Raw genomic sequence first — 24056 nt, forward strand, 5'->3', positions numbered from 1 at the left:
AAGCAAAAGTATTATGGCTTAGATGAAAAGCATAAAGGTCTTGAGCAGCAATACAATCTTCTTTGGGAGAGTACCTCACAGTCCTCTAAGTCAAATGAGACTAGTACTCCCTCCATTAGTGAAGGTTGTGGAAAATGCAATAATCTTGACTTAAACATGTATTCCACAAATCTTGCAAACATGGAGGCTATGAAAAAGGAGATCACGAGGCTCACACATCTGTTGAACACCAAGTGTGAGAACAAACCACAAGGTAAAGAAGTTCAGCAAAATAGGCCAAACTACAAGGATGGGAGAAATCCCAAAGTCAAGGATGGACTTGGCCACACAAAAGGAGGAAAGACCAATGGAAGAGACCTGGTAAATGGCATTGAGTGTGTCAAATTCACGAGCAAAGGCAAGGTTGGTGTAGAGCAGCCTGCACAGAAGGGGGCACAAAAGCTGTCCCGAGCCCACTGTCCAGCCAAGGGCGGCAGTGAGGCCCTGAAGGGCGGCAGTGCCGCCCTCCCCAGACAAGGGAAGGCTACCAACCTCAAACCTGAGCTTGTGAAAGCACAAAAGAAGGTATGCCAGCCTCAGGGGGAGTCCCAGCAACCCAGAAAGCAGAACAGGGGGACTCCAAAGAAAAGTTTCTATCAACCAAAGGCAAAGACACAAAGCCCAATTGTGAATACTTCCTTTGTGTTGAAAAATAACAGCAAAGGGGAAGTGATTGCCAAATATGTTGGCAAGGGCAGAAATGTGTATCTCAACACTTCCATTTGGGTTCCTAAAATTTTTGTGACTAACATGCAAGGCCCCAAGAAAGATTGGGGACCTAAACCAAGGAACTAAACTTGTTTTGCAGGCATACTCCTCCGGTGGGTCAAGTTGGGTGCTTGACAGCGGCTGTACAAATCATATGACCGGAGAGAAGAGTATGTTCTCAACATATTCCCCAACTACAAATTCAAAAGAATCTATCATATTTGGTGATAACTCCAAGGGGGAAGTTGTCGGTCTTGGTAAGGTTGCTATCACAACAAATTCTTCCATTTCAAATGTCTTGCATGTGGATCCGTTGGGATACAACTTGTTATCAGTTTCACAATTGTGTGAGGCTGGTTACAATTGTCTCTTTACGGAGAAAGGTGTGGAAGTCTTTAAGAGGGAGGATTCCTCTATTGTCTTTACGGGTCGCTTGAAGGGCAAGCTTTACCTAGTTGATTTCAACAAAGGTAAGGCCAAGCTTGAGACTTGTTTAATGGCAAAATCTAGCATGGGCTGGTTATGGCATCGCCGTCTAGCACATGTTGGCATGAGGAACTTGGCCAAACTCCAAAAGGACAACCACATCATTGGACTAACAAATGTTGAATTTGAGAAAGACAGGATATGTGGTGCTTGCCAAGCCGGGAAACAAGTAGGTGTACCACACCCACCAAAGAGTATCATGATGACCACTCAACCATTGGAGTTGATACATATGGACCTCTTTGGACCGGTCGCCTACCTAAGCATCGGGGGTAACAAATATGGATTAGTTATTGTTGATGATTATTCTCGCTTCACTTGGGTATTCTTTGTCTTTGAGAAATCTCAGGTACTAGAGAAAGTAAAGATCTTTGTGAGAAGAGCACAAAGAGAGTTTGGGCTGCCCATCAAGAAAATAAGAAGTGATAATGGCAGCGAGTTCAAAAACACCCAAGTTGAAGAATTTCTTGATGATGAAGGCATCAAGCATGAGTTTTCAACTCCATACACCCCGCAGCAAAATGGTGTAGTAGAGAGGAAGAATAGAACACTTATTGACATGGCAAGAACAATGCTTGATGAGTATAAAACTTCGGACCTATTTTGGTGTGAAGCAATCAACACCGCTTGCCATGCAATCAACCGCCTCTACCTACACAAGAAACTCAAGAAGACTTCATATGAGCTACTAACCGCTAACAAACCAAAGGTGTCATACTTTAGAGTGTTTGGGTGCAAGTGTTTCATACTCAATAAAAGGCCCAAAACCTCTAAGTTTGCACCTAAAGTTGATGAAGGCATTCTTCTTGGTTATGGATCAAACGAGCATGCCTACCGCATCTACAACAAAACCTCTGGTAGAGTTGAAGTTGCGGTAGATGTCTCATTTGATGAGTCTAACGGCTCTCAAGTAGAGCATATTGATGAAAGTGTTGCAGGAAAGGAGGATCCACCATGTGAGGCAATCAAGCAATTGGCTCTTGGTGACATAAGGCCACAAGAAGAAAAAGGCACTGCTCAGGAGGATCCCCAAGAAGCTGCTGACAAGTCTTCCGCTGATGCACTCGATGCAAATGTGTCAGCCACACCTGCTGCTCAGCAACAGGGCGGCAGTGAGGCTGTCCAGGGCAGCAGTGCCGCCCCTCCCTCAGCAGCAGCAACCTCCTCAACACCTCAAGGGCTGGATCTTGCACCAGTTTTTGAGCTTGAAGCTGATGAAGAGTTAGATGAAGAACAAGACGGTGTTGAGCATCCAAGACTACGCCAAACAATTCAAAGAGATCATCCTGCCGACAACATCCTTGGAAGTCTTCGAAAGGGAGTGTTGACACGTTCACATTTAGCAAGTTTCTGTCAACATTTCTCTTTTGTGTCTTCCATTGAACCAGATAAGGTAGAGAAGGCGTTGGCGGATGAGGACTGGGTCTTGGCCATGCAAGAAGAGCTCAACAACTTCGAGAGAAACCAAGTGTGGACTCTCGTTGAAAGGCCCAATACCAATGTGATTGGCACCAAATGGGTCTTTCGCAACAAGCAAGATGAGAATGGCGTGGTGACAAGAAACAAGGCAAGATTGGTGGCTCAAGGTTACACTCAAGTAGAGGGCTTGGACTTTGAAGAGACCTTTGCACCGGTGGCAAGGCTTGAAGCAATTCGAATGCTTTTAGCCTTTGCTGCCCATCACGACTTCAAGCTGTTCCAAATGGACGTCAAGAGTGCATTCCTCAACGGCCCTATACAAGAATTGGTGTATGTTGAGCAGCCACCAGGTTTTGAAGATCCCAAGTTTCCAAACCATGTCTATAAACTCCAAAAGGTGCTCTATGGGCTTAAGCAAGCACCAAGAGCATGGTATGAATGCCTTAAGGATTTCTTGCTCAAGAAAGGCTTTGAAATAGGCAAAGCTGATTCTACTCTCTTCACTCGTAAAATTGGTAATGATATATTTGTGTGCCAAATATATGTCGATGACATAATATTTGGTAGTACTAATCAAGTGTTTTGCGAGGAATTTAGTAGGATCATGACAAAGAGATTTGAGATGTCCATGATGGGTAAGCTGAAGTACTTCCTCGGGTTTCAAATCAAGCAATTGAAGGAAGGGACTTTCATAAGTCAAACCAAGTACACCCTTGATATGCTGAAGAAGTTTGACATGGAGAAAGCAAAGCCTATCAATACTCCCATGCCAACTAATGGACATCTTGATCTTGATGATAAAGGGAAGGCCGTGGACATCAAGGTATATCGCTCCATGATCGGTTCTTTACTTTATTTGTGTGCATCTAGGCCCGATATTATGCTTAGTGTGTGCATGTGTGCTAGATTTCAAGCTAATCCGAAAGAATGTCACTTAGTGGCTGTTAAGAGAATCTTGAGATATTTAGTACACACTCCTAACCTTGGCTTGTGGTATCCTAAGGGCTCCAAGTTCAATCTACTTGGCTATTCAGATTCTGATTATGCCGGTTGCAAAGTAGATAGAAAAAGCACTTCGGGGACATGTCAATTCCTTGGACGGTCCTTAGTGTCTTGGAGTTCTAAAAAGCAAAATTGTGTAGCCCTTTCCACAGCTGAGGCCGAGTATATTGCAGCCGGTGCATGCTGTGCTCAATTACTTTGGATGAGGCAAACCCTTCGTGATTTCGGATGTCAATTCACCAAAATCCCACTTTTGTGTGACAATGAAAGTGCCATAAAACTTGCAAACAACCCTGTAAGTCACTCAAGAACCAAGCACATAGACGCCCGACATCATTTCTTGAGAGACCACGAAGCCAAAGGAGATATCGAAATTCGCCATGTGAGCACCGAAAAGCAACTAGCCGATATCTTCACTAAGCCTCTAGACGAGACAAGGTTTTGTGCTTTGCGTAGTGAACTGAATATCTTGGATTCTCGTAACGTGGTTTGAACTCCAGCACACACCTTGTTTGAATAACTAGCATGCATAGGAGAAAATGTTTGAAAAAGATTTAATTATGTCTTTCAAAACCTCTTAAAAATTTGTCTCAAATATCATGACTATTGTTTGATTGTTTTCTTGTGTCTAGTCATGGTGTTTGGGCTGTATGTGTTCATATCTAAAGCATAAGAGAAAAGTTATTTTTCTTCTAGTTCCCTCTGCTGCCAAGGAGGGCGGCAGTGCCGCCCTAAGCGGTTCAGGGTAAAATTCCCTTGGACTGAATCTCACGGGCCCACTTTTTCTTTCCTTCTCTAGTCGTGCCCGTGATCTCTCTCTCCTCTCCTCCTCATTGCGCCGCCTCTCTCCCTCTCTCTCTCCCTCACGCAAGGCTCCAGGGAACTTCTCCCCTTCGGCCACCTCTCTGTCGTGAGGAAGAAGGAGAAAGGGGAAGGCCTCCTTGGTCTTCTCCAGTGGTGCATTGGGGTGTGCTGCTCCCTCTCCTAGGAGGGACATTCTTCTCTCATCCCCTCAATCCAAGGAAGAAAAGCAAGATGAAACCCTAACCTATCCCGATCTATGCAATGTCTACTTTTTGGGCAAAAGTTTCAGTTTCTAGGGGATGGATGATGAACTAGGAAGAGGTTTAGTGGATGGATTTGAATGGATTTGATTTCTCTCGACGTATTGAAAGATGCCCTCCGGCAGTGCCGGAGCTTAAGGTCGGCAGTGCCGGCCTTGGCAACTGCTTCTCTGCAGTTTCAATGCATTGAAGGGAAAGTGAATCGATTAAAGTTCATAGATTAAATCTATCCTAGTTCGTTTGTTCATCCTCTTTAAGCTCATGCTCATCTAGACTTAATCTGCATATGAACTGCATTAGAGATTGTATGATGGACAGTGGTGCACATGTGTGTAAATTGAATAAGTGATGAAGTGTAGAGTAGGGACTGCAGAAACTCTGCAGGGCGGCAGTGCCGCCCTCACCTGACCAGTTTGGTTAGGGGGAGTTCCCACAGTCCATATTCTACACATCTCACTTGATCAATTGACTCTACATATGCTCTACTATATGCCAGTTGTACAGTTTCTGATTTGGCTCAATTTTGGCATAGATGGACCGAGGAAAAAGGAAAATAACCACCAAGCAACAAGTTCGCAGAGGCAGGGGCAGAGGCAGCAGCTCTGGAGTATTCTTTGGAGATGATAGAGCAGCAAGGCAGCAGTATATTCAGCAAGAAGAAATGTTGCAGCAGGCTGGTTTCACCATCTCTTCCATAGGTTGTCCTAGCACTCCCCTGCACATTATAGAGTTTGATGACAGCTATATAAGGGACAACACTGATGAGTTTGAACTCAAGGCACCAAATGACACAGTGGATCATCCCTTAGTCAATTATGCAGCAAGCTGGAAAGCTGTGGAGGAAGCTAGAGAGATGGATCCCTATGCTCACAGCAAGATAAGTGGTGTTGATTATCGTTTCTGGAATGTTTTTCATTCAAATTTCTATGCCACTGCTATTCTACCAGCTAGAAAGGGAAAGATTTGTGAGATGCATTTCATTGATTTTGATGCTATGCAAGCAAAAGAGGAGCCTGATTTTGATGCTGCAATTAAAGTTTGTGATAAGTTTGAGCTGTCCACTCTCATGTCCTTTAAATATGACTGGAATAGAGAGATACTTGCCCAGTTTCATGCTACCTACTTCTGGAACAGAGACAATGATGAGGTTCATTGGATGACAGATGGTACTCATTATAGGATTGATTTCATTACCTTCTGCAGGATATTGGGTTTTGGAAATGACCATAGAACCTACTCTCGAATTCACAATGAGAGAAGGTTTGAGCCACATGAGGTGAGTTTTATGTGGGAAGATCCAACCCAAGTGAACAACAGGAGGACTGGGTTGAAGAGTTTCTATTATGTGATGAACAATCTTATCAAAATGACACTCAACCCAAAAGACAATGCCACTGATCTCAATGGCCATATTACTAATGTGCTGTCCAGATTTCCAGAAGGGGATAAATTTAATATTCCAAGGTTCATATGGGTAGAACTGGCATATGCTATGGATGATGGGAGGAGGTCACTTCCTTATGCTCCTTATTTGATGTTTATGATTGAGAGAGTGACTGGATTCAAATATCCTAAGGATTGCAGCCACACTGTGTATAACATCAAGAAAACCAAAGGTGGTAAAACAGCCCCACCTCCTGCAGTAGAGAGCTCATACCATAGTGAGGGAGGCCACAGTGTGCCACAGAGGAGAGATGGAAGGAAGAAGAAGCGCTTTCAGAAGTTGGCAGAATGGGTGAAGGCTATTTTTGGCACTTGTTCTTACATGGCACAAAATCAGTATGATGACAGGATGGAGAGCAGGCATGCAATAAATGCAGCCAGAGAGGTTCAGGGTCTACCTCCTCTTCCACCCGTGGCTCCACCTCCTCAGTTTCCAGATCTTCCTCACCTGTCTGACACAGAGTCTGATGAAGAACATGGCAGCTATGATGAGCACCAGGGATATGATGATGATCCAGATCTTCAGGAGACACTAGGCAGTGTCTATCGGCAGCTCAGGGATGATGCTAGACAGCGGCGGGCTAGCACTTCAGCGGCTGCCCCTCGACGTTCCACGCGAGCCTCTCGCTTCACAGCTACTACTCATAGGGCTGGTCGTGCCGTGGTTTCCAGTGACGATGATGACGATGATGAGTGAGTTGTTCTCTCTTCTTTCTCTCTTCTTTTCTCTTTTTGGTACTTGATGCCAAAGGGGGAGAAAATTAGAGAAATTGGAGGGGTCAATTCTTTTCGACTGGACTTCGTTACTGCAGCTGCAGATCTTCATGTTCAGATCCAATGAGAGTGTTAGTTGTTAGTTTGTGAGCATGAGTGCTTCTTCAAAAACTATTTTTAAGTTGTAATAATGCTACTTACTTGTCTCTATTTGCTTCGGATGTGAACATATACTTGTGAACTGCTTGTCAAGCTTAATTATTAGTTTAAATTCTATTGGTTAACCTGTTTGTGTGGTGTAATGCTTTTTTGAAATTTCTGTCAGCTTGCTGGTGTAGCAAGGGCGGCAGTGGCGCCCTACCACGGCGGCAGTGAGGCCCTCTACTACAGCAGCATGCTGTCCTGCTTGTATAAACTGTCATATGCATACACGGTTATTTTGTGACACAGTTTGTTGCACCCCACAGAAGTCATGGACATAGGGGGAGGTCCTCCATCACTTGCTAAATGTATGAAGCTTAAGTTTCATGTCAAGTTTGAGTATTCAAAACTCCAATCATACATTTAGGGGGAGCTCCTATGCCCATGACCATTTAAATCTCAGTTATGATTATTATCTTTTGTAAGCTCTAATTTGGTTGTCATCAATCGCCAAAAAGGGGGAGATTGTAAGTGCAATCAAGCCTATTGTGGGTTTTGGCGTTGATGACCACCAAATTTGGGAACTAATGAGTTTTGCTGAGATGACAAGTAGGGAATATAGTAAAGAGGTTGTTGAATACCATGGAGGATCCCCCATTTCTAAAGGATGGCTTTCCTAGCTCCAAAGGAGGTTTAATTCTTTTTCGGTTTGAATTTGAGTATAGGAAAAGCCGTACTATAAAGAGGGACTCAAAGTTTGTTGATCAAATTGTGAACCAAAGGCTCAAAAGCTCATCAATATCCTCAGACCCAAGCCTAGCCAGCATATTCTTTCTCGCCACACTTTGGTGTTTTCAGGCTGGTTCAGGCAAGGGCGGCACTGCCGCCCTCTAAGGGCGGCACTGACGCCCTACCCTGTGACAGTTGGAGAGCTGGGTATAAATACCTTTCCAGACCGTCTCAAACGGTAACCTGCTCTTCTTCCTCGCTCCCAACCGTTGCAAACAGACCAGAGCTCACCTCTCTCTCCCTCCATTGTTGCTCCTCAAGCCTCCAAGCCAATCCTTGATTCCAACCATCAAAACTTGAGGGAAAAGGCAGCAAACTTCGATTGGAGAGCAGATCCATTGATTCCCAGCGTCAAAAAGAGCTTTTGGTTCACGTTTGGCCGGCAGCCTTGAGTTTGTTACTCTTGGAGCTTGCTCCTAGCCGGCTAGGCGTCGCCCTAGAGCTTGCCAACTTGTGTGGCAGCCAAGGGAAGGTTTGTAAGGTTACCCTTGCAGCTAATACATTCTTCACTCTTTGCAAGGGGTAAAATCCTTGCTTTGAGAACGAGGAGAAGGTAAGCCTGTGTGGCTAAGCCGGTCCTAGTGTGGGCACCTCAACAACGTGGAGTAGGCCAAGCCTTGTTGTGGCAACAGCTGAACCACGGTAAAAATCGTGTGTCTTGTGTGCTTTCACTTGTGTATGAGTTTGTGTTAGGATTTGAGGCCGATCTACTTGGTGGGAAGGCTCCAGCACATTCTAGCTACATACTTGTGCTCTAACATCTTGCAGGAAGCTTGGAAATTTAGTTGATCTAAATTTCTCTGGGTAAACTTTGAATCAATTCAGTTAAGCTTCTGTTTGTTTTTTCTGTTGAGGCCGGCAGTGCCGCCCTGGGAGGGCCTCACTGCCGCCCTTGCCTGTGTGACTGATAAACTTTGCTGAAAAAGTTTGAACAGGCCTATTCACCCCCCCTCTAGGCCACTTCCTGTACTTCCAGAGATCCTACAAATAATAGCGTGATGGCGTCGTTGGTTATGTGTTTCTCTCATGGACAAGAGGAGTGCTCCTTTTATGCAGCAACTGTAGAAGATGAAGATGAAGAACAGACACATCAAGAGAGTCGTTATCTCGGTATTGTCCATTACCAATAACTTATAAAATCGACACATCAATTGTTTGTTACTAGAAATAGAAACTACAAAGACATCATGACCCACTAACATATTATCATCATCATGATCCACTAACACATAAAATGGTCATCGTGTACTTAACACTCATCAAACTATTAGTTGCACTACACAAAGGACATGTGCATATTGCACCTAGCATTAACTATGGTCTTAGAATTTTCTTTGATTTAATTACTAAATAAAAATAGGAGAAACCTATTGATGACCAAAATGTGATTGGAGAGTTGAAGATGGATTGAAAAACATGAACAAATAAGAAACAAACAAAACAGATCAAACTCAGAGTGATTTAGGCATATTTTGCGAAATTTTGGAAACAAATAGCCTAGACTGGTTTTCCTGAGTGTCCCTTGTGGCCTATGTAAACCACCCTAGGCCGGTTTGTCAGTCCAAACCCAAATTCATGTTTTTCTTTTGAAAGCCCATCGAATCTCATGGGAAACATATAAATTGCATGTGAAAAAAGGTTTTCTAGTGGGATAAGGCCAACTTTATATTTATGTGAGAGGATCACTACTGACTAAGTATCCCATTTATCGAATCGACAAAAAACACATATACTACACATTTATCCTCCCCTTTTCCATCTACTACTGCTCCTCTTTCTTAGTTGTTGTTGCATGGTTGGTGGTCCAACGACAGGAGTGGCCAGGTCGGCTACAGTAGCCCATCGATCACCGCACCATGCCTGATGGGATTTCTCTCGGACATGTGGGGTTTGGGGTTTCAAGAGACCTCATCGATGTATCTATGTATCGTGCTTAGACTCCTCTGGTAACGCGTCTTATGTATCACACTTATCGTTGAAGACACGGGGTAAAGTGCTTGTCTAAGAGCACGCCGTAGGCGATGGCCAACCTAAAAGTCAACTAGGCTGATCTTTGGCCTATGTATACTGAATAATCTAGCTCCTTACCCATGTGGTGACCTAATTAGAGTCAATAATATCCAATTAAATCCAACATAGAAAACACCAAATTTTACGTATCAACTTAGGGCCTATTTAGATGTCATTTTGATAATGAGAATCTGGATTCTGGTAGCGAATATAGAATCTAAATTCTTATAGTGATCATTGCCTTTGTGCATACTAAAAATCTCTAAATACTAAAAATCTTATATCCTAAAATCCAAGAGTTTAGATCTCACTCTTATTTTCCACCCTATTCTTATTTTTCTTCAAATTTTCAAACAGGGTCTTAGCTAGCTAAGATGTATTCTAAAAATAAGAGTTTGTCTGTAGGGGCAAATTGGCCAGGCATTCATCTGAGCCTCAGGCTACCAAAATACAAGCCCGAGGACGTTGCCTTGTGGCCCAGGCAACTTTTTGCAGCTCCCAACCAAAAAATAGGCCCGGACGAGCTGATGCCAGACAGCATGTTAGCGTGCACTCATGAGTTACGCACCAGTACCACCGCAGTTCTGCAAACAGAGTCACAGATCGAAGTGCAATGCATCGCATGGTGTTTCCTCCATATATTTCTTGGCACTGAAAATCACGTATTGTTTCCTCCATATATCAACAAAATCCAGCATATGTTTAAGCGTCAAGGGTGACTAGGAAACAACTATACCAATTGCGTTAACTCAGAAATCAGAATCTTTTGTAAAGTACTCCTACTCACTCTATTAAAAAATGACTTCTAGCTATGAATCTGCACTTACAAGCTATGCACTCAACAAAAAAAAAAATGCACTTTTAACTCAGAATTCTGAAGCTTGTGCATCTGATCAACTGCCACTTCGCTCAGACAGCTGCCTGGCAGAAGACAAGTCCTGGTACGTGCATCAGCAGTAAGATGCAGGATATCCGGGCTCCATGAGGTGAGGACACTGGAGAGTGGACAAGTTGATGCGTTAGAATATCCAGTGGAAACATTAAATTTCCTCAATGCGTTCCAAATAGGAGTACTCCACAAAACTAGCCTTGCCTAGGCTGGGATTTTGTTCTGTTATCTTAAAAAAGACGACCTGCATACCTGGTACAGTCCATTGAGGAGCCAAGCTGCCGGTTATGTTGTTCTCTGAAGCTCTCTGCACCTGGCAAGACGCTTCACAAAGATCATGCAGCTGCCTTGCAGTACAAGGATGTGCTTGAGTTGGTTCCATGGCTCAATTTCTGGATCGTGCATGGATGTGGAATGCGTCATGGTATTAGCTTCCTGGAAGTTGTCACTTCTTTACACTAAAAAACCTGCAAACCATGAAGGGTTTACAATCATTTGCATAGAGGGAAAAAGGATAATATAATTCATTTCTTTTCCATAAAAACGTGTACTATTCTCCACTCACGCCCAATTAATTCGGAATAATATGGGTGATGACACGAACAACTGAAGAAAATAAGCCCGCCATGCATCAGTAACCTCGTCCATTAGCAGTTCAGAACAAAATAAAAATGAAATCTACAAGGAAATCAAGCTATAGGTCCACATGTGAATTGTGATGCTTATGCCACCCTTTTTTTTTTGGGTAAAATATGCTGCAGCAATAGAAAGTTCGGAACACATTTTTTCTCAAACTGTAATATCTTTGCTAAGCCTATACTCAGACGGAATAAGGTAGCAAATTAGAAGTACCTATTTGGTGTTTGCATCACAAGAATAAGGTAGCAAATTAGAACGTAATGTGTGATTTACCCTAAGAAATGCCCAAGCAGAGGGCAAATAGCATCATAGATTCAATTGATAAAAGCTAATGACAAGGCAATTGTAATGTGTAGTGTTGAACTTTACCTTTCACACAGATTTGGTGAGGCTGCAGGTTCAGAGATAAAGGTTCTGTATGATATCACCATTCACGCGGATATAAGGAACGTGAGCAATCTTTGGCCAATCTTCTCCCATGGCCTTGCGCCACACATCTACATTATCTACCAGTTCCATCGCACTATGCTTCAGCCAGTCCTCTTCTTCATTCATCAACCACTCTCCCTTATCCTTCAGCTCCTCTCCTGCACACTGGATCCACTCTTCCTCGTTCATCTGCCATCCTTGCCAGAACTCGTTTGTTTTTTTCTGTCGATATTCTTTTATTTTTTGCATCTGCTGGTCCTGTATCTTCTTCATCACCCATATCTCCCCATTTTCCTTCTGGCATCGTGCCTCTAGGATATGTGAGCAACCTAGTATCTGTAACTCCTTTAGGTTCCGTGGTAGACCTTTAGATGGTAGCGAATGAATTTGGGAACATGACTGCAGACTCAACTTCTTCAAGGACGACAGAGAGGTCAGGTTCGAGGGGAGCTTCCTGAGTAGGTAGCAACTAGAAAACTCCAGCTCCTGTAGGGACTTAATCTGTTCAAGCCACTGTTCTTGAAGAACAGATATTTTGGAAATCTTGTGAAGACACAGAGTGCGAAGTGCTGAAAGCTTGCAAAGAATATTATCAAGATTTAGAGACTGGGAAAGGTTATCCATTGTAAGGTCAGTGAGAGATTGCATAACATGAATGCGCTCATGTTTATGTGGTGTGTCTCTCCTTTTTCTGCCCGGCTCTTTGGATAATGCAACTACAGAAGAAACAGGAAGGTGGATTTCTCTACTTTTCATGCCTGTCGCTTTGACTAACTGAAGAATAGTAGCTTTAAGAAGAAGTGCTTGCTCTTCTCCATACATTAGTGCCCAACCTGAGAGTAAGCGACCGATCTCTTCCTCTAGGGATAATGTGATTATGTGGCAGCTGGAAATATGTAGGGCTTTCAAATTGTTCATACAAAAAATTCCACCCTCAAAGCAGAGCTCCTTACAATTTGAAAGGTGCAGGTATTCCAGTGATACCAAGTTTTGACATGGAAGGATTAACTTTTGTGAGCAATCATTTACCTTTAAATGTGTGAGACAGGTTAGTCGACACAAATAACTTGATACTTTACTGGAATATGAACCACAACGTGAAAGTGAAAGTTCTTTGATAGCTAAGCCCATGACCATATAAGGTAGTTCCCTCAGATTATAGCACCTATTAATCTGCAGCTTTTGCAGGTTTGGAAAGAATTGTCTGTTCTCTGCATCTGCCCAATTTTCCCATTTTACCATGGATCCAAAACTCAGCTCCTCCAAAGAACGAAAGACAACATTTGAGGTTCCATATACATCAGACCTGACATCTTTTATGGATGGCAACTCATATAACTTCAGTTTCCTTAGATGCTCCAGCTGTCCAATAGGAGGAAGTACCTGCAGTTCTATGCAATGGCTTATCTCAATAACTTGGATATATCTGAGGCGTTCCATCCAATCTGGAAATGAACACCCTGGGTACCCAAAAATTTTCAGCTTTTGCAAATTCCTTGGTGGAGACAAGCACTCTAGTATGTCAATGGCTAGATCAGGTGTAGATACCCCTGGTAGATTCACAATTGATCCTGAAATATCTGAAGACCTGTAATTCTTCTGAAGTAAGGAAACATGACCTGGCTCTTTTTGACCTTTATCATACTGACTCAACTCCTTTCTGAAAGGGTTATATTTACCACTCAAATATTGACTTCTGTCCCATTTTAGATGTAAACAAGTAATACGGTCCTTTCTGAATAAGTTAGCGTGAGCTGCCTCCACTTGACTGGCCACACTCTGAAGATTTGAGATACAAAGGGAACCTTGAATGTACCTCATATCCCTTAACTCAGTTATTCTGTGGCCATCCTCTGCTTTAACACGGAATTCGTGCAAGTCTTGGAGCTTTGTTAGCCCTCCAATGCCACTAATTAGAGCAATTGTATCTGCATCTGCATGTAAGTGTCGTAGGCTAATTAATGAGTTCATGTGTCTTGGTAACTGTCTGAATCTACAGCTTCGCAAGCCAAGAACCTGTAGATTGCACAAGGTACATAAAGAATCAGGAAGTTGAGTAATCCCACTGTATGAAAAATCTAAGTATCTGAGATGAGTCAACTGCGGCAGCTTTGGATTCATTGTAATGAACTTCGAAAAGGCTGCAACATGATCCTCAACAGGTAGATGATCATCAATGCATGCCGATTCAGCATCGGGCCTCATGTTAGACAAATTCAATAAGCGCAAGCTTGTTGATTTCCCTAAAATGTTGTCCATAGTCACACAAGATCTCTTCAAAATGATGTTAGCACCTTTATCAATTGAGTCAGAAAACCCCTCAGAAATGTTACCAACAGTGTCATAAGACCTCTCCAGAAGGCTAATATTGTAACCTTCATTAGGTTTGGTGTCATGGAAGCCACCAAACAACATTAGTGATCGCAAACTTTTAGTGTTATAGTCAGCCCATGGCACGTTCATATTATCAATATCCATGGATAAATGGCGGACACTGTGTGGAAGATCTACCAGTTCACAATCAACACCACGATGCTCATTAGAAGTTAAGGCAATTGCAAAATCCCTAACCAAATTATGCATAACATATCGGAGCTCCCAAATTGTTGGTTGCAGAAAGCACCTATTAACAAGTTCATCAAACCATTCGGAAGCTACGTCCTCCAAGCTTCTTGTACCAGCAGTGTGGTTTAGCTCAATGAAGCCATTAGCTATCCACATCTGGATCAACTCATATTTTCCAAATATATAGTTTCTAGGAAATATTGAACAATAAATAAAGCACTGCCTCAAATATGCAGGTAATTCACAGTAACAAACTCCAAGAGAAGCTGCAACGTGGATGCCCAAACTATTACTTGAAACACTCCACCACCAACTTTTTAAGAGAGTATTCCAGTGCACTTGATCTAAATAATTTCTCAATGACACCGCAATCATTGCTGCTGCTAAAGGAAGACCATGTAATTTGTCTGCTATTTGTCTGCCAATTGACTCCAGAGCTTCTGTACTTTGATTACCAGAAAATGCATGATGCTTAAAATGTTTCCACAAATCATCGTACTGCAGAGGATTCAAAAATATTGGAGTCGTAGTCCCCATAAAGTTGGCCACACCATACAGTTGGGTTGTCACTAGGACGACGCTTCCAGGTGCACCTCTGCTTAGAACACTTATTACATCACCCCAAACTGTGCGTATCTCATCAGCTACATCATCAAGCACAAGGAAAAACCTCTTTCCTCCTATGAAACTCTGAAGCTGATTGTGGAAGCTGTTCATCTTGTCTGAAGGCTGCAAAGATACCAAGACCTTTGTCATCAACTCTTCCTTTCTGATGTTGTCAGTACAATAGACCCATGCAGATTGACCCTGGAAGTGCTTCTGGACCCTTTCATTATTGAAAATGAGCTGGGCAAGCGTTGTTTTACCGACCCCGCTGATTCCAACAATCGGAATGATAACAGGGTTCGTCGGTTCACTTACAGTATTATTGTACACACGGGTATATTCTATTGTGCCACCAATTTCCTTTTGGTAAGGTGATACTTGTGCATCTTCATATCTCTGCAGAGATAGATTTATGTTCCTGAGGGTCTCAATGATCCATCCTTTCTGAGAAATTTGTAAGCTGTCAATAGTTTCCCAGCTTTCAAGCGACGTCGCTGCCTTGAAATGAGCATCATCCAATATCATGTCCAAAATCATAGCTATTTCCTTATCTCGACCAACAACATAGGTGTGATCAGGGGTCCAGGGAGCACTATCATTTCCATTGCTTTCCGGGACATCCTCATCCAGGTCCGCCATGCTAAGAAGGGATTCACCTTCAGTGCACACCCTAACAAGTCTCCCGATGGTATATTTCATTCTGAGAAGGTTACTGCTATCAGAACGAAACCAAGCCATAACATCAGGAATTGTTGACTCACCGGCCTCCATGTCCTTGACCAGCTCTTCTGCGTCGTCTGCAGCCTCCTTCACCTGCTGCAGCCATGTGTTCATCTCTTCCTCTCTGTCTATACTAACACGCTGCAGATCCCCATCTCGGAGGAGCTTGAGCTTCTCCTCCAATAAATTGAGCATCTTCATGGTGCCTTTGAACTTGCCTGAATCACTGCTGTTTCCTAGATAGAAACGCAGCTTCCCCACCAACCTTCCGATGGCAGCTGGCAGATACCGTCCATAGTCTTCCATCTTCGTTCTTGCAAAGATCTGTAGAATGGGGAATTAGGTTAGGGGATGGACACGAAGGACGTGTATACATCAGCGACAGGCTTGTCGCAAGGGAGGAAAAGTCCAACTTGCACCGTGTGCGGATATTAATTATCCAAGTACCCATCCCTGACACCAGATCGCTAAAGGGCATTAGGGAGGAAAAGTCCAACTGCACCGTGTGCGGATATTAGGCTTCACCCTTAAAAAAACAAAACCAAAAACTTTTTAAGCCCTATCACATCAAATATTACGGTACATATATGAAACATTAAATATAAATAAAAATAAAATTTAATTGTACAATTTGTCTATAAATCGTGAAACAAATCTTTTAAGCCTAGTTACTTCATGATTAAATAATATTTGTCAATGTCAAAATCTAAAAACTTTTCGGATCTAAACAAGGCCTAATTATCCAAGTACCCATCTCACACCAGATCGCTAAAGAGCGAGTACAATACAAAGGGCATTAAGGCCTTGTTTAGTTTTTCAAAAATACTCAAAATGCACGCATCTTCGCGGAGGGTGGCTTGCCGTCATGCGTAGCAATTCGCAAATGGCCAAATGCGGCGAGGCGAGGCAGACCACTGGCATGCGAGCATGACACTCCTAATTAGGGGAAGAAACAAGCAACCCTCCTCAACGCATAACCCATAGTTTCTTCTACCATCAATCGACGCAAAAGACATAATTTCTTGTTTACAAACCGTTTTTCAATTTTTACTCTCTCTTCATAGGTAAATGATGGAGAGAGAAGATATTTGATTAGGAAAATATATTCTCTAGAAATTATTCATTGAAAATATAATTTCTATGTATAATATTTACATAAATTAATAGACATAGAAACTTTTTATGGTTTCTAGGATTGGAGCTACCCTTAGCAACTAGCATGTTGCATCATGGAGCATCTATATAGGAGAGTCTATGCTGCAAGCACAACTTTTTATAAGTGCTTGCATGGTTTTTGGTTTACAAGTAAGATTTTAGCACATAAATAACATTTTAAGTTTGGACACAGAAACAAGAGATAGTGAAAATATATAGTATACAGAAAACAAGGAGAGATAAAGATGTATTGAGAAAATGTATTAACAGAAAAAAAAATGTAAAGTCAAATATTTTGGGACAAACCTCACCTATCCTAGGTAGCAAGAAATAAAAGGTTTTTCTCTACACAACATCACTACCTACTCCCTTCGTGCCATAAAGAATGTCATTTTCACTTTTTGAAAAGTCAAACATTTTTATTTTAACCAATAAAAAAAAGAATATTAATATTTATAATGTATTATTAGTACCATTAGATAGATCGCTAAGTATATTTTTATAATAAATCTATTTCATGATATAAATGTTGTTAATATTTCTATAAAACTGATCATTTTTTTTTAAAAAAGTTAACCAGCACACATCCTGTAGCATTTTTTTTAACGGAGAGAGTATACAGTAAGCAGGCAAGGGCTAAAATGTCATTCCACCAGACAATTTGGTTGAAAAAAAAACTAGAAACAAGTGGCATAAGGCACGTTGACTGTTTCCAAGCAACCACACGTTGACTTGCTGCTAAGAGCAACTCCACTGTAATCTGGACGCAGTCTCTCATTCTTCCTCAAGGCTCAAGCTCTCCCCTGATCCCTGAGAGCACAGATTCAATCTAGGAATGGTTGGACCTGAGCTGACGGTCGGTGGGTGGTTCGCCACCTCTGTGATTTCCAACTTCGTGGCGAAGGTGCGCTCCATCTTGGAGGACAACCACACTCTGCATGCTGAATCCATCGAGATGCTGTACAGGGTAAAGGAAGCGTTGCCCCAGATCCAGATCCTGGTCGAGGTGACTGAGCGCAGGGCCATCTCCAACAGCAGCTATGCCACATGGCTGCAGCAATTCAAGGACGTCGTGTCCGAGGCCGAGGACCTGCTCGACGACTTCGAGACCAAGAGAATCCGAGAGGTGCTTAAGAAGAAGAAGGTTAGCTCGGTCGTGTACTTCCCTCTCAGGTTTGTGACGAAATACCTCTCTGACACTGATCTCCTGAGGCTCAAAGATGTACTGATGAAGCTGAACAAGATCATCAGTCATATCGGTGGACCTGATTTCCATAGCATGGTGGCTTTAGCTGACAAGGAGGGGGTGACAATAAGAACCCCCCTGCCATTGCCACCGACACAACCGGTGGTCATCGGTCGGGACAAAGAGAAACAACAGCTGCAAAACATGATATTCCCATCTGTGCAACAGCCTCAAGATTGTGTGCAATCCAGCAAACAGTTTTCTGTCATTGCTGTTATAGGACCAGCTGGTGTGGGAAAAACCACTCTTGCTCAGGTAATCTACAACAATCCAAATGCCAAAGAAGATTTTGCGTTAAGGGGGTGGGTGATGGCTTCCCGTCGTAATCGCAATAAACAGGACATTGCCAAAGATATTGTTGATTCTTTTGGGATGGAGCAACAAGATAGTCTACAAACAGGTCCTTCAGAGAGCGCTCTATCCAGTACCATAGAGAACAAGAGGTTCTTCCTTGTTCTTGATGATGTACAGGATAATCTGCGTGAACTTTGGGGTTCCCTAAGTTCAACACTGAAAGGGGCAGCAAACGGGAGTGTTGTGTTGTTAACAACACAGTCAAAAGAGGATGCATATATTTTCAGAACAACTGCTCAGGTTTCACTGGATCATCTATCATTCCAAATCATGTGCAGAGTTTTTGAGCATCATGCATTTGGAAAGCAGAAAAAAGCATCCCTTGAATCAATTGGCAAGAAAATAGTGCAAAATTTGCATGGTTTACCTTTACTAGCAGAAGCAATTGGAAGGCTGCTAAGACAAAAGTTAGATGAGGGTCATTGGCAAAATATTTCTGAAAATCCTTGGTGGCTCTTTTCTGAAGATGATGATAGTGAAAATGTTGCTCTACCTTCAGTAGCAATCTTGTGCGAATATCTAACTGATCATCTTAGAAAGTGTTTGGGTTACTGTTCGATATTCCCATCTGGTTATTTGTTTGAAAAGAACATGTTGGTTCACATGTGGATAGCTAGTTTCATGCAGCAACATGATGGAATTTGCGTGGAGGACATGGAAAAGGAATGGTTTGATAAGCTTTTCAACCACTCATTCTTCCAGCCCACTATATGGAAAAACAAGTACATCATACCTGGCATGATCAAAGAGCCATTACAAGTCATTGCTGGAAAAGAATGCCATGCGGCTACAGATTCTGGAGAACCCAAAAGAAGGCTCCAACTTCATCGTCACCTGGCCATCGATATTTCTGATTTTCATGAGCACTTGGATTTAGGGGAGGCCAATAAGGTGCGGACAGTTTTATTTTTTAATGGGCGCAGAACAGTTAGATCACATGAAGCTTTTGGTAATATTTTGGCTCATCCTGGTAGCCTACGGGTACTAGACTTCTCTTACTCTGAAGCGAAGTTAAGAAAGTTTCCTGATTTCTTAAGTAAATTCCCTCACCTACGGTTCCTGGATCTCTCCTTCAATGGGATAACAGTAATACCAGACTCCCTCTGTAAGCTGCACCTTCTTCAAGTTCTCGGGCTACGAGGATGTCATTTCAAAGAGTTACCTAGAGATATGAATAAGTTAAGTAACCTCCGTTTCTTATATGCAGCAGCTCAGACAGTTTCTCTAGTATACAAGATAGGGAAGCTGACAAATCTCCAAGGGTTAGAGGAGTTTCCTGTTGGCAAAACAGAAGGTCACAAAATAACAGAACTGAAGAACTTGAATGAAATTAGCAGGAAACTTTGTATCAGTAATCTCGAGGAAGTAACCCACATAGATAAGCGTGATGCTGTACTATCCAAAAAAGTGTACTTAAAGAAGTTGGTGTTGAAATGGGGCTTGGCAACAGGCACATCAACAATTGCATCTTATGGTTGCATGGAAACACTTAACAGCCTAGAACCAAATGCAAATCTTGAAGAGCTCAAGATTCAATGTTACATGGGAGTAGGACTTCCAGCATGGATGGCAGATAAGGAGCGTTTCACCAAACTGAAGCACATTCATCTTGTTGAATGTAAACAGTTAAGAACGCTTCCACCTCTTGGCCAACTACCTTCCCTTCTGATTTTAGTGCTACAAGGTCTATCGGTAGTTGAAAAAATTGGAAGTGAATTTTATGGAAAAAGTTACAGGGTATTTCCATCACTTGAGGAGCTCAAGTTCCTTGATATGCCAAATTGGAGGGAGTGGTCAGATATAGAAGAAATACAAGATTCGTGGAACCTTCACTTTCCACATCTTAGAAAGGTCCAAATCAGGAATTGCAAAGTTTTGAGTGGCATGCCATTATGTTGCTTACAAGCATCACTTGAGGAACTTGATATTTCAGGATGTGATGAAATGCTTGCATGTAGACCAAGCTGTTCAGAGGAGTTAAAATGTTTCTCGTGTTTAAAAGTCCATTGTTTGGGCAGAATTTATCTTCCATGTGATTGTTTAGGATCACTTGAGGTTTTGAATCTTCAAAGTTGCAAGGTATACTTCCAGGGAGGTCGAGGGCAGATCATCAAACTGAGGAGGATTTTAACCAGTGATTGTACTGAGCTAAAAGCAGAAGGCAAAGAACAGTTGGTTCTAGAAGTGTCAATTTCCAAAGGTATCTCTTAATGAAGTTCTACAAGAAAAGATAATTTATGAAACACTTTTACACTGATGTGCTTATAATGTTTATTTATAAAAATGTAATTGTATGGTTTGTCAGAAAGCATAAGCCAACAACTTCTTTGAATTGTTTGCTATCTTAGTCATTCATTACTTAGCATCATGCTCTGTCAACAACTGGAACTCTGAAACATCATCAGATTCCAAACAAAAGTAATTCGATAGAAAGCTAGCTTGCATCATAGACAATCATAAATACTTCTCTGGGGTGTGTTAATAAGTAATCCTGTTGAACTCAAAATGTTGCTTTGCTACAAAATGTAAACACATGTTCATTTTCATAAGTGTCCATGGAACTCGGTACTAAATGTCCTTCAGTGGGATGCATGTACTATGAGAGTTTTAATGGCTGAGATGAGTATTGGGAACTGTACTAATTGTCACCCTTTGAACTTTCATCCACCAGAGAGTATATGCAGTGGCTGAGGTTGGATCAAAAGATGAGGTGTGACACAGTTGGGTTGTTGGAGCTCCATGCCTTGATTAATGGTGTATGTGCTGATGAAGCCAGGATGGGGAAGGGCATGGAAAATTCAAGGTATGGCAGTCGCCTGACCTGGCCATACCACGCAATCTACCACTTTGTATATGGCCTTCCTTCGATCAGTTTCTGCTGTCAAGGATGATTTAATTTCTGGGACGTCAAGTTTCCCAGGCATAGTTGCACACCACGATCAATTAAACTTTTGCATCCTCACATTTGGAGGTGCTAACTGTTTGGAGTTTTTTAGCTGCATTTTTACAATTTTATTACATAATAACATGTCATGTTTTAGTTAGCACAGCGACCATGTTGTTGAGTCTAGTATCTGCTATTTTCAATTCTTGTATATTGAATTGAAATCGAGAAGTACAACAAACAAGTACAGTTTTGAGAAGTGCATATTTTCTTAAAAACACTTTTGCATTCAACACGATGGTTACTGTCATCTTAATGGTGATTTGAATAGTCTGCTCTGAAAAATTAGAGATGCCTACATCCTCCTTTACTAATCAGTGGTACTTTCTAGACTGTGGGAAAGTTTGCTCCACTTTGCCCTGGCAAACTTTGGACACCAATTTGGAAACCCATGGGTTGGCCAAACATTGGCAAATAACTGAAAAGTCATTGCAGGTTGGAAGATAATCTGACCAGAATATGATATGTGCTTGTGTGCTTTGGATCTTTGTTTCGTTGCAATTCACTATGTTGGAATATTTTCTATAACTGGAGGCTTAAGACTAGTATGTTTGGAAGGAGAAAGACGAAAAGATTCACAAAACAAGGCCTTGTTTAGTTCCGAAAAGATTTCGGATTTCAGTACTGTAGCATTTTCGTTTTTATTTGACAAACAGTATCCAATCGTGGACTAACTAGGCTCAAAAGATTCATCTCGTGATTTACAGACAAACTGTACAATTAGTTTTTGATTTCGGCTATATTTAGTACTTCATGCATATGCCAAAAGATTCGATGTGACGGAGAATCTTGAAAAGTTTTTAAATTTCGGGGTGAACTAAACAAGGCCCAAGCAAAACTATACCTTGGGCTTGGGCACAGGACACTGGACACACTGACGCAGGAAGCAGATGGCACACTTTCTTCAGTCTGTTACAGAATACGAGGGGCACAAAGTGCGTGGCGTACCTCGAGCTCTCGTCATTCTTCAAGCTATGCGGCACATAGTGCGAATGGTCACCGCCAGTCAGGACATAGGAGCCGTGCAGGCCACACCGGACACCGGAGCTGATCAGCTGAAACTTGAGCGTTGCGTCGAGCATGGTGCTTCATGTGCAACACAAAACAATTTATTCAGGGCTCAAAAAGTACACAAACACATAAGCGCTGAAGCTACTTGAGTATTGCGTCGAGCAGGTGGCGAGCACGACCCACCAACCTGCTGCGGCGCTTCGGCCAAGTCGACCAAGTCGTCGGCTGCGCCAGCTACTCCAATCTTGCGCTACACGATACCCGAGTGATGAGTACCAGCCACCGAGTCTGGTGAGTGGTGAGTCTCCCTCAGCTGGCGTCCGCTCGTCGGGGCTCGGGAGGGAGGGACCGGAAGCAAGGGAGTTCGCCATTGCATTGCCCGTTCTGGCGCGTTCAGAATACCCGTTTCTTCAGTATTTTTGCCCAGACGGGAAAGCACTAGCAGTGCTTGGGCTCTCGCCGTGGGGCCTCTCTTCTCTCTGGCAGTGTTCGGGCCAGTTAGACCTAAACTTTTCTTCCCAAAAAACCAGTTCAGCCCAGACCTGGCAATGGATTAAAATCCACATCCAATCAAAACAGGCCAAAACAAAGTCCATCGGAAAGATCTGATATGACGGAAAATTAAATTTTTTTTGGATTTTAGATTGTAACTAGACAAGGTCTCAGAGGCGTCTCCAATAATCATGGGTTGTTTCCAAAATCTTTTTCTTGGGTGGGGGAGGGGATGTTAGTGTTGCAGAGTACTGTAGGGCTTTGTTTAGTTTCAAAATTTTTTAGAAAAATGATACTGTAGTACTTTTATTTTTATTTGATAAATATTATTTAATTATAGAGTAACTAGGCTCAGAAGATTTGTCTGGTGGTTTACAGACAAACTGTATAATTATTTTTTTATTTTCATCTATATTTAATGCTCTATGTATGTGCTGCAAGATTCGATGTGACGGAAAATTTTTTAAAAAAATTGTTTTTAGGTGAACTAAACAAGACCTGTGTTTAGTTCGTGGACGAAAAGATTTCGCGACAATGTAGCACTTTCGTTTGTTTGTGGTAATTATTGTCCAATCATAGCCTAACTAGGCTTAAAAAATTCGTCTCGTAAATTTCAACCAAATTGTACAATTAGTTTTATTTTTATCTATATTTAATACTCCATGTATACGTTTAAAGATTTGATGTGACGGTGAATTTTGAAAAATTTTGAGATTTTGGTTGCAAGGCCCTAACGCTCTCGTCCGGGATGGTCTGAATTCTAAAAGGGTACGCCCTGGCCGAACGTGACGTGACATAACTTTTTGACCCTGCTTTGCGCAGGACCAAACGCGCAACGAGCTAGGAAACGTCGCGCACTGGTTTGGATCACACGCCCAAACTAGACTAGGGCCTTTTTAGATCAATTTTTTTTTGGCTTTTGATATTGTACTAATTTTGTTTTTATTTAACAAACGTTATCTAATCATAGAGTAATTAAGTTTAAAAGATTCGTCTTGTGATTTACAGGTAAACTATAATTAAATTTAAAAGATTCGTCTTGTGATTTACAGGTAAACTACATAATTAATTTTTGTTTTTATCTATATTTAATACTTTATATATGTACCGTAAAATTTAATGTGATGAGAAATTTCAAAAAAATTTGGCAAGGACTACTATATACTTCCACGGTCAAGCGGGGTAAAACCG

General features: G+C 42.1%; 2 protein-coding genes and 1 long non-coding RNA gene across 3 annotated transcripts; 1 reads left to right on the forward strand and 2 right to left on the reverse strand.

Moving 5' to 3' along the window:
• On the reverse strand, positions 10457 to 16116 carry LOC8084053 (putative disease resistance protein RGA3). The gene is made up of 3 exons (XM_021452377.1): positions 11713 to 16116; positions 10957 to 11171; positions 10457 to 10810 (listed from the first exon to the last, which is right to left on the reverse strand). Exon 1 carries the CDS (start codon positions 15967 to 15969, stop codon positions 11743 to 11745), a length of 4227 nt encoding a protein of 1408 aa, XP_021308052.1. The 5' UTR covers positions 15970 to 16116; the 3' UTR covers positions 10457 to 10810; positions 10957 to 11171; positions 11713 to 11742.
• On the forward strand, positions 17547 to 21561 carry LOC8084054 (putative disease resistance RPP13-like protein 1). The gene is made up of 2 exons (XM_002460745.2): positions 17547 to 20618; positions 21090 to 21561. The coding sequence occupies exons 1-2, from the start codon at positions 17654 to 17656 to the stop codon at positions 21107 to 21109; spliced, it is 2985 nt and encodes a 994-aa protein (XP_002460790.2). The 5' UTR covers positions 17547 to 17653; the 3' UTR covers positions 21110 to 21561.
• LOC110432394 lies at positions 19591 to 22859 on the reverse strand. Its single transcript, XR_002449842.1, has 3 exons — positions 22561 to 22859; positions 22311 to 22448; positions 19591 to 19694 (listed from the first exon to the last, which is right to left on the reverse strand). It is a non-coding gene; the product is annotated as an uncharacterized LOC110432394 (long non-coding RNA).

Source organism: Sorghum bicolor, chromosome 2 (assembly GCF_000003195.3).
Source record: "Sorghum bicolor cultivar BTx623 chromosome 2, Sorghum_bicolor_NCBIv3, whole genome shotgun sequence".
Lineage (NCBI taxonomy): Eukaryota > Viridiplantae > Streptophyta > Magnoliopsida > Poales > Poaceae > Sorghum > Sorghum bicolor.